Here is a 10,923-nt window from a genome sequence, read left to right as displayed (position 1 = left end):
GCGTGCGTATTTCTTATCAAAAGTGCTCAAAAGCGGCACAAAAATAAGCTACAGCGGTGATCTTTTAATTTCACGCGCCTCACGGTGTACTGAATGTAGACCGCGGACCGATACCATAGCCCCGCCCACCTCCGTCAAAACGTAGAAATACAAAATTAAAACATAAAAATGCAAATCTTTGACATTGGTCGAACCGCTAATTTTGATAGACAGTCAGGATCAGTCTATTAGGGCTTGAATTTTCTATCAGTTCTCACCACTACGACACCGTATCTTTGCTCCTTTATGTCGATATGTAATGGTATAGTGTTATTGAAATGTGCAGGAATTAGAGTTTTTTCATTCAAGTTTCAAGCCTCATAAAATGCTCTGGATGCTTTTTAAGGTCCTTAAATAAATAAATAAAAGTCCATGAAATATTTTGATCATACAAATAACTTTCACATTTACAAAATACACTTGCACTCTATAGCTACGGGTGCAGATTAAATCGACAACACGGAATGTTTTCTCAATTGATATCCGAGTCGCCAACTGAGCCGCAGCGCTCTGTTTGTGCCTCCTTGGTTTGTGTTATTCAGCACCGTAGAGTAACCGTTTGACACCCGATTCCCTATTGGTTGCTGAGTTAGGTCAGCTGAGAGAAGTATGTATGATATTTTTAAATGTTAGAAATCGACTCGCGCCTTTACGAACGTATTGAATGGCATTGAATATACATAACGTTATAACGTTATATATATACATATATATGTGTGTGTGTGTGTGTATTATATTCAATGCCCTTCAATACTTCTACGTTCGTGAAACGCAAGTTAATTTTTGATCATTTCTCACAAATAAACACATCATATGTTGCTTGGCCAAGAATGATTTGAATGACAGCTGCAGATTCTATTACGTACCTTGAAAAAATTGAATTTCTATCAAACGTTTTGATACGCTGATTACCACAACACGTATTGGACATTGGTCAGGCCACAGTCCTCAGCCAGCTCGGTATACCGCAGGAGGGTTTTAATAACTCATGATCAGAGCAAAGTTCAAGGTTTGTGCCCAGGATCAAGATCAGAGTCTATAGACTAGTTTTGTTTACTTCCTACGGGGTGACATATTTGTTGTGCCAGGGTTTTATGATTTCTAGAACAAGATCACCGAAAAAAGATTATCTGTATCGTTAACGTTCCTTCACAGCTGCAGGATATTTTCATTCATTGCAGTAATTTTAATCATTGTCCTCTCTATATTTTTCTGAAATGTAACTAAGAAAAATCTTGATGGGTCGACATGTAACAATTACATCATTGGTCTATCCACTTATATCCGTCGTAAGTAGATCTAGTAAGGACCAACTTTTACAATGTATTCGTGAATGTGCGTTATACTTGAAACGAGGGTGACCTATAATTTCGCCATGTCAATAGTGCAAAATACTTATTGACAGGGGGTACACTGGAATCACTGACCAGTACAATAGCTCAGGGAATGGAATGGTTGCCTTGCATTCAGAAGGCCGGGGTTCAAACTATTCTCCAAGCAGAGGTTTCGGTCGGGCGGCTAGTAGTGGCCGGGATTTTTAACGCTGCCCTCCCTTCAAAAATCCCGATCACTACGAGCCCCCTGATCGAAACCTCTGCTTGGAGAATAGGTTCAAACATCTGGCCGGTTAATTTTCTAACATCCATTCATGATCTGCTAACAACAATAACAAACTAGTGGACATTAATCGGGTCATTGTCCTGAGCTAGGTCGGTATACTGCAGTGGTACCTATGATCTGATAAGATCAGTTTACAGTGAGCTTTGTTTATTCACTACAGGGCGGCATGGTCAGTCTTGTGTCACGGGGTTTATCCAGCTGCAGAACAACTTCTTAGTGAAGAACGGTGGGCGGAAAGACGGGGCTCGAGTCAGGTGACAGGTGACAGTAGTCTCGTCGCGACCCTTCAGATTCAGCAGGCAGGTGCAGTACGTTGTAACATATCTATATGTCCAGGTGCGTCGGGCATTTCCAAACTGACCTGTCTCCATGTAGGTATATGCCCTGATATATGCCCTGAAACTGCTGCTATCAGTTGTTTAGAAGTTAAAAGTCTAGTATAATGGTCGATAATCGTCCAAATTGCTCATTGGTTGTGTTGTATCTAAGATTTAATGTTTACTGGACAACCGCGCACAACCGTTTAAAACATGTCATTTTGAACCTTTTCTCAAAGTAGATAAAAACATAACTTATGAAAAATGAATTTGAAGTATGTTTTGGCATTATAGAACAAACTTGGCGTGTTTCAAAGGGAAGAGAGTGAATCTGTTCAGCTTTTGGAAAGACGTTCCTAAGAAGCAATGATCGTCTTCACAAGAAACAAGCCCTATCAATGAATAATAAAATGAAGGTCATGGTACGTCGATGAAGATTAGACATCCAGGTAATAAGATACACCAAAAAAGCGGTGAAGGTCATGGTATCATGATAAGCGAAAAGTTTACAGGTCACTGACCTGTTTTAATCAGTCTACAATTTACCAAACGAGAAAGACCTTGTCCAGTTTAGAGTTTCAAGGACAATTTGCTGAAAATAAAGTGCATACAACCAAGGACATTTTATGATATCCTTGACACAACTTGTCGCACAGGGAGTTGTCGTCTTGTCGCCGTAATGATGCACCAGTCGTCAGCATCGATTCAGAAGCCGTGTAGCAGCGCCGCATGCGGTGGGCCCGGATACCGCACCCCACTGGATGCCATGAAGGCACCAAGGGAGCAGCTCGCCTACCTTCCCTGCATTTACTGCAACACAGGTAAGACTAATAAGTCAAAATCGTGCTTTGAAGTTAAAATTTTAAGTTCGACGCATATCTACAAAATGCGTCATCAAACTGGACGTTATCACTCGCTTCCTCACCTACTTATAAGCAAAATATCATGAAATTGTATGATCATTACGTCATGCAAGATAGACTATTCATCAACCAACCATAGTTAATGACTATATTTTTCTGTTCTTGACCAGGTATCGATAAACCGGACTACCTTGCAACTGTGGACGTGGATCCAGCTTCACCTACATACAGTAAGGTGCGACAACCGATGGTGACAACCTTTACTCACACTTAATGAAACGTGCATATATGTGTTGTGTTCCCCTCAGTAACCACTACAGTATCCTAACAGAGTAACAACTTGTTAAAAATCACATTGTTGTGAGAAGGGGGCTTTACGCCCGTTTTGCTTGGTTTGTAGGTGATCCACCGCTTGGAGATGCCTTACCTGAAGGACGAGCTCCACCACACGGGGTGGAACGCCTGCAGCTCGTGTTTTGACGACCCCACCAAGTGTCGCAACCGCCTCATCTGCCCCGGACTGACGTCAAGCCGCATATACGTCATCGATACTGGAACCAATCCAAGAGCTCCACAAATTCACAAGGTGGCTTGCTTCAAGACTTTGGTCATTTGAAATGTTTATAAGTAAAAATATCAAAATAATCGTTTTTTTAGCACAGTAACGTTATACTAAGAGTTACTTACTTAGGCCCTTTGCACCGGTTAGATGGAGCATAGGCCACCGATGATAGTCATCCATTGCACTCGTCTTTGGGCCTCCTTCTTTCTGAGGTCGTGCCAGCTATTGCTTATGCTCCTCATCTCCTCCTCTGGGTCCCTCCTCTAGCTGTTCTTTGGCCGCCCGCTCTTCTGCATACCCTGAGGTCAGGGCCTGGTATGTGATGCGGATAAAACACAATAGAGCTTCCCTAAAATCTAACATTCCCGACAATTCTCTTCTACAGGTATTGGAGCCTAGTGAACTACTGGAGAAGGTGGGGCTTGCTAACCCCCACAACACACACTGTCTGGCCAGCGGGGAGGTCATGATCAGTACTATAGGTGATCCCTGTGGAAATGGGAGAGGTACAAGAGCTTGTACTTTGCTTTGTTTTCCCTTGTTTTACATTTGATATCAAATGTTAAAAGAATGGAAGTTCTGTACCGACATTTGGAGCACATGCCCATAAGATCGTTTTGCTACAAGGCACCATTAGGAAATTTCAACTGTGCCATCGCGTTGCTTTGCAGCAAAACTTGTTTGATTTCATAGTTTGAAACCAGATGATCTATATCATAACGACTACATGATTGTGTACTTTTGTATTGCTCATGGTGATGTTTTCTTTTCACTGTATTAGCAATAAAATATTGATGTCTTTTTTTTCAGTTCAGTATCAGACGTAAAATCCGTTACCAATTGCAAAACATCAGCATGTTGCAGACTAAGTTCTTGGTGTATCCAACTAAATCTATTGTGGTGCAGTGTCTTCATCAAATAACCATGTAAGAAACTGTACAGCAAACAGAGATGAAAACTTAGTATTTCAATGCTTATTTGCTGTAGGAGGATTTATTTTGCTTGACGGAGATACCTTTGAGCTGAAGGGAACATGGTGTAACGAGGAAGACGACACAGAGTTCGGGTACGACTTTTGGTACCAACCCAGACACAACGTCATGATCAGTACCGAGTGGGGCCACCCCAAACTGTTCGAACATGGGTTCAACCCTCAACACTACAAAGATGGTAAGGCGGGACTTGTACTTTTTCTTACGTGCGTGCTATATCAATTAGTCTGCTATATACTCGCGTACATTTATAGTGTGAATCTAAGAACAGGAAGGGTAGTTTCTTTACTACTTCAAAATTGTTCAAATATCTACCAAAGATTTGTAGTAGCTCTCGGAATGATGGTTATCTTCGGTTACGGCCCCGAACAGCGAGATTTGTATCTAATCGTAAAGGTGATCATGAAGTCTGCAATTTCCAACGCCAAGTTGATTTCTCTTTTTACTGTGTTCGAACGAGTGCAAACTTTTGACAGTTAAGCTTTGTTCCAGCGTAAAAAGTTTCGTGTAACAGCCTTCTTCTGGTTGGAATGAATGACCAATCACTTTGGACACGTGATCTTACGGACAGATGCCGGGCACATAGCACCAGCATTTGTTTGAAAAATTATTTATCTATTAATCATACTGTGACACCAGCTATTCCTAAGTGGTATCTTTCTTGTGGCCAGGTCTGTACGGACAGAGCTTGCACGTGTGGGACTGGACAACGCACAGGCGCATCCAGGACATTGACCTCGGCCCAGAGGGCGCCATTCCACTGGAAGTCAGGTTCCTGCACAACCCGGACGAACCGCAAGGGTACGTGGGTTGTGCCCTGGGCAGCAGCGTCTTCAGGTTCCACAGAACTTCGGTAAGGACGGATCATGGATGTATACCAGTATATAGATGTACGCTGATCATGGATGTATACTATAAATATATTTCAGTAAGTCATATCAAAAGAGAGAAATCAGAGAAGTAATTCGATTTTGTAGAGCCCATTTGGCATACAGAAGATATTGGCAGAGAACGAAGTACTGTAATATGATAGACAAATTTCATTCTAACATCTTCTCAACAAATTCCTTTAGACATTGCGTTCGCAAATTAATGATTTTATTCTCAGTTTTAACGTTTCTCTGCTGTCTCCACTGTAGAAGGGTGACTGGGCCACGGAGAAAGTGATTGACGTAGCGAGTAAAAAGGTGGAGGGCTGGGCGTTACCCGAGATGCCAGGTGAGCAAACTTTTTACCACAATAGACGTTCAACCGTAACCTCCAAGCAAATCTTCCGGTGGTAAAATAGTTATGTCGGCCTAGACAGTGTCTATGAATGGTCTTGGCTGACATCTTGAACCATTCCGTCACCAGAAGATTTGCTTGGAGATAACATCAACCACGTCAAAAGACAGCTGAATTTTGTGCGACATCCACGACTGTCCCAAGATCGAACGAGGAATGAGACCGAGCCATTAAAAAAAGAAACAGTAAAGACTATCAAGCGTTTTACGTACCTTCGACAAGTTACACAAAAACATCAAGCGTTTCGTGCAGGCTGTCAGTAGAATGTTCTTCCATTTTTCCCAGGGATGATCACAGATATTCTGATCTCCATGGACGACCGGTTCCTGTACTTCAGCAACTGGCTACACGGTGACGTCAGGCAGTATGACATCACTGACCGCAGGCAGCCGAAGCTAGTTGGACAGGTTAACATTTGATATATCTTCAAGTTCACAATATCCCTACAAAAATATTTAACTGAAATGATGAGGTGATTTGGGGTTTGAACGGCATCATAACTCCGTCTGTCAGAGGCTCGCCCATAGGGCAAGGCCAGATGTCATGTTTCTTCACAAACATAACCGCGAACCTAAGGGACTGTACGATATTTAGCAGGTGGAGGGGGGGAGTTACAGTCGTCTAGGGGATGGGGGTCGCTAGGACCTTTGATTCGGAAAAGCTGCATAGGTTGTACTTCGCATTAGACTTGAGGGAATGATGTGCTGCATTATCTCACATTTCTACAGCTGTTCCTTGGTGGAAGCATCTGCAAGGCCGGTCCTGTGCGCGTGACCCATGACCGGGAGCTGGACGAGCAGCCCGAGGCCCTGGTGCTGGACGGGCGGCGCAGGAAGGGCTCCGCCCCGCAGATGCTGCAGCTCAGTCTGGACGGGAAACGTCTGTACGTCACCACGTCCCTGTTCAGCAGCTGGGATAAACAGTTCTACCCGGACATGATAAAGTAAGGCGTTTCTACTTGTCAAGCAAAATTCTTCTGAACATGGGTATTGACTTTAAAATGAGTGCAACTATGCATTGCTGCATGAGTTAGTCGCGGCAAATTCAGTTTTCCCGTGCCAATTTTTAAAGAAAACAAGGCTATTAAGAGCAGTTTAAGAACATTTCATAACATGACTGATATCCAGGGGTTTTCGATCTAAAGGATAAAATGTGATCTTAATCTAAGAAATACACCTATACAAAGACCCGATCGACAGGGTTCGCATTCTAAGGATATCATTACTGTTGACATTTAACGTTATATGATATTATGGTTTTCTACAACTATTTGCTGAATTAGCATAAATTTTGTAGAAAACATGACGATATTCACATAAAATATTGAATTCACCATCATTCATGTATTTCTCTCAACCAACTAGGGAGGGCTCTCTGATGTTTCAAATCGACGTGGACACAGAAGTCGGAGGCCTGTCCCGGAACCCTGACTTCCTGGTAGACTTCGGGCGGGAGCCGCACGGACCCGCCCTGGCACACGAGGTTCGCTACCCGGGCGGAGACTGCAGCTCCGACATTTGGCTGTGAAGCTTATTAGTCTGAAATACGTACACACTAACAAGACTTACGATTTTGATGTCGGAAGATTTTTAAGCAGGCTTTGACAGAACCAACCACCGATAAGAATCAAAGCTAAATTTTCTGTAACAGGACAGCTGGATTGTGTACGACATGTTCATGACTAGCCCAAGAATGCGCTCATTTGGCGTTTGTACGACGATGGTGGGATGAATGTGACCAGGCCCATATCAAGCAACGCCCATGCTCAGATAGAATCGAAATATCTATTCAGTAATGGATTTGGTGTTTAAAGCAAATCTTACCTCATAGAATAGATTATGTATTAACTGTACTTAAGTAGTATTGGATGGAACGGTTTCTTGTTATAATGGAATGTTGTGATTTTCAAATGGTTTATCGATCTGACTGAGGTCATGCAAAGAATTATTCTCATAACTGTCCCAAATAATGTATTTCAAATAAGAAATATATGACTGGCAAAATATATAAACAACTGTTGCAGTCCCAAACTAAGTGTTTCTTCAGAAATCACCCCTTGGTCACGTATAACGTTGAACACATGAAAACGATAAGTTACAGCTGAACACAAATGGTACACGTGGAAGGTGAACTAGAGCTACTGTCCAGGCGTACTGCCATATCCAGTCGCAGCCTTGTTGTTGAGCGAACCCTCCCTCGTCTCCTCCTCTGTAACTACCAGCATGATGTCCTCCGCCTCCTGACCAGCAGCACCTCTGTTCGGCTTTCTCACAACGGTGGTGTCGTCCGTGACGTGGAAAGGCTCGAAACAGCAGCACTCTTTGTCCTCCTGAGAAACAAAACAAAACTGATTAGTTCATGATCACCAGCGTCGATTCCATCTGTGAGCTCAGTATCTACGACGTTTTAGTACTTCTTGGTTGTGGCCATACGAATAAAAGGTTGAGATGACTAGAATCGCCATTTAAAATATAGAAGAGGGAAAAGCGTCATGCTTCGTCCTCAGTCTGAAGTCACCCGCTTTAACTTTTTTTCATATGGAAGACCGAGATATGACAGGATCTTTATCATAATTGTTTCGTCCTCTGGAAAAATGAACAGTATGGGAAAGAGAATGGAAGTTGAACACAAAGCGGTACCAGTGGACTAGCTCCCTGCTGTAGTATCATCTATGTTTGCACAGTTGTGTGGCCCATTGGCATTGGCTGATAAGGAAGCGAGATGTGTGCCGCCCTTTACACCACATGGTATGAGAACTTTAACAAATGTAAAGTTGATTTCTATATTAACATTACTCACCAGGTACATGCCCATGATGTTGTCCGTCTTACAGTTCAGCGTACCGTCCAGTCGGTCAGGCCCCAGCGGGAAACTCTGTGCCCTGGCCAGGCACAACAGGTAAGACACTAATACACTTGCTAGGTGAAGTAGGGATCCTCTCAGGACCTTATCACCTGTTGCCAGCAGGTAGACGTCGTAGAATTGCCACCAGCCCCTCCACACATTCACCGCTCCAAACGCAACAATGAAAACGAACGTGTCATCAAGCGCGATCCTCAGCCACAGTCTGTCTGCCAACGTCCGGTAGAGCATGACAACATACCGTTGAGCTATTATACAGGGAATCAACACGCCATATCCTAACATCATGCATGCCCACAGGTTGCGGACCTTGTCGCCCGGGTAGAGTACTTTCTCCATCAGTTCGTAAGCGCCTCGAAAGTAAACCACGAAGAAAGTAGAGATCACAATGACGTTCAAGAACACGTCTAGGACGAACTTGTAGCTGCAAGAAGGAACGGTCTGGAAACGGGTGTGGATTTTGAAGGGGTCTGCAGCTACCTCTCTGACCACACGCCCCGGGACAGTGACAACTACGTTAAATACCCGGAGTGGTAGAAGAATTACGACAGCTATGGTTGCGCTGATGACCAGGCTTAGGACAGATTTCCCTGTGTAAAACTCCAAGACTACCCAAACGCCTCGCCACAAAGTTACGGATGCAATTATACACACGTACGCATGGAGGCGCCAAAGAAAACCGTACAAGTAGGGGTTGATGTTCCTCGTGGTGTCGTAGAAAACCTTCTGGAGGAAGTGAAGGAGGAGTAGGAGGGTTATACCGATAGCCAAACAGAGCCACCCTGTGAGTTCCTTATCTTTCGGGAAGATTAAGACGTCCATGACCTTCCACAGACCCGCCCAAGACGCGAGCAGGATAGCTGGGACGACACCCAGGACGATGAAGGCATCACAGACCTGGATGAGGACACACGGCCAGGTCACTGGGCCCCTGTACATCACTGCACTTAGTCTGTGCCCTGCAACATAGCCAAAAAAATGATTCAAATAAAACTCTGACAACTCTGTACAAAGAATATCTACAGCGATATTTATCGAGTACTAGTACGTTGCATGAATGTTCAGATAATAGCAGGATGTATAATCTCTTTCGAAATAATGCATTGAATCAAGGATATTATTCCTTGATTGAATTTATCGCTGTACCAATATGTGTGTATTACATGCATATACATGTGGTCGTTACCTTAGACCCCATTCTTCAAGAATTAATTTGGAGGCCATTTCTGTAACTCATGACGACTTGTACATGTACAGCGTATCCTTTTGTATACTAAATACTGTGAGACCGGATGTCTAATGCATGTAGTCACGCATACTATCACGTACACAGTGTCTTGTTGAAGGTCCCACACAATGTAACCCATGCACAGCGTAACATAAGCAGAGTGGATTAAAGCTTGCAGCAAGACGTGTCTGTTAGTGTCTCTGAATTATACTTCAGTAGGGAAATATTACAGATGTTGCAGATACTTCGCCGCGCTACTATTCTTATCATGTGCTTTTTTGTTTGTATATCAGTCCCGATTTGATATACCTTGTTTCTAACTGTCCAGATGGATTTATTGATTTGAAACTGACAAAAATTGACTTGGAGACTTTGTTTGATAATACATGTAGTGACAGATAGAGTGCTACATATCGAAGTTTTTTTTTGTTTTCATAGTGGCCATCTAATTCTAAATACTGGGGAAAAAAAACTAATATTAAAGTGTGTAGTCTTACCTTGTGATGGTTTCATGATTGCTCAGATAACGCCACTTACACTGAACTGTAATAGGTAACAGGTGTGCAGGTGTCGTCTTCTGTGTAACAGACAACTTACCTGATGCAGAACCGGTAAGTCAACTTGCGGGGTGATGACCTTTGACCAGTCACGTATGATTGAAAACCAAAACAAGACGACAGCGAAATGAATAACAGCTAGTGGTGGGATCTTAAATTTATTTTAGGACCTTAAGATATGCCATTTCGTAATGTTTTTTAATGTATAAGACAATAAAATCTGCAAATAGGATATTTTATCTGTACTGCTCAACTGTTACAAGCGCCACTTGGTGCCCGGTATAAAGTATCACTGATAGTCTTTTCTTTCATATTCAGGTGGGCCTCAAAATTTGCACCACCTGTTATCAACTATTACCATGCGAACGTCAAGTTATTACACATTTTCACAGACGTCGAAAGCCCAAGGCTTTTGTGCCAAACCCGTGGCAAAAATAGTCTTCTCCCGACTTGAACCACTTTGTTCATGGATGAGAGGTCCTTTGATCGAGAGGTCGGAGCTTCAGAAAAACTACGTAGTATGTTGTCTGTAATTAAGTTCAAGGACTATGGTGAAAGCAAAATATTACGTTAGACAGAAAAACAATTATCATATTACC

General features: G+C 42.9%; 2 protein-coding genes across 5 annotated transcripts; one reads left to right on the top strand and one right to left on the bottom strand.

The window, feature by feature from the left end:
* Positions 1-852: 852 nt before the first annotated feature.
* Positions 853-7,711, top strand: LOC136437395 (methanethiol oxidase-like). 3 transcript variants are annotated; one of them, XM_066431994.1, is made up of 12 exons: positions 853-1,048; positions 1,834-1,962; positions 2,633-2,797; positions 3,010-3,074; positions 3,240-3,425; positions 3,787-3,907; positions 4,389-4,571; positions 5,065-5,246; positions 5,533-5,611; positions 5,963-6,084; positions 6,406-6,620; positions 7,042-7,711. In XM_066431994.1, the coding sequence occupies exons 3-12, from the start codon at positions 2,656-2,658 to the stop codon at positions 7,202-7,204; spliced, it is 1,458 nt and encodes a 485-aa protein (XP_066288091.1). In that variant the 5' UTR covers positions 853-1,048; positions 1,834-1,962; positions 2,633-2,655; the 3' UTR covers positions 7,205-7,711. The 3 variants fall into 3 exon arrangements, with proteins under 3 accessions (XP_066288091.1, XP_066288090.1, XP_066288092.1); XM_066431993.1 differs by lacking the exon at positions 853-1,048 and having other exon boundaries at positions 1,612-1,962; positions 2,637-2,797; XM_066431995.1 differs by lacking the exon at positions 853-1,048 and having other exon boundaries at positions 1,830-1,962.
* Positions 7,001-10,441, bottom strand: LOC136437402 (uncharacterized). 2 transcript variants are annotated; one of them, XM_066432002.1, is made up of 3 exons: positions 10,265-10,441; positions 8,477-9,498; positions 7,001-8,006 (listed from the first exon to the last, which is right to left on the bottom strand). In XM_066432002.1, exons 1-3 carry the CDS (start codon positions 10,278-10,280, stop codon positions 7,815-7,817), a joined length of 1,230 nt encoding a protein of 409 aa, XP_066288099.1. In that variant the 5' UTR covers positions 10,281-10,441; the 3' UTR covers positions 7,001-7,814. The 2 variants fall into 2 exon arrangements, with proteins under 2 accessions (XP_066288099.1, XP_066288100.1); XM_066432003.1 differs by lacking the exon at positions 10,265-10,441 and adding an exon at positions 9,726-10,147.
* Between the last annotated feature and the right edge of the window lie 482 nt (positions 10,442-10,923).

This window comes from Branchiostoma lanceolatum, chromosome 6, assembly GCF_035083965.1.
Source record: "Branchiostoma lanceolatum isolate klBraLanc5 chromosome 6, klBraLanc5.hap2, whole genome shotgun sequence".
NCBI lineage: Eukaryota > Metazoa > Chordata > Leptocardii > Amphioxiformes > Branchiostomatidae > Branchiostoma > Branchiostoma lanceolatum.
The sequence above is the reverse complement of the archived record's forward strand: the minus strand, read 5'-3'. Positions and strand labels throughout refer to the sequence as shown.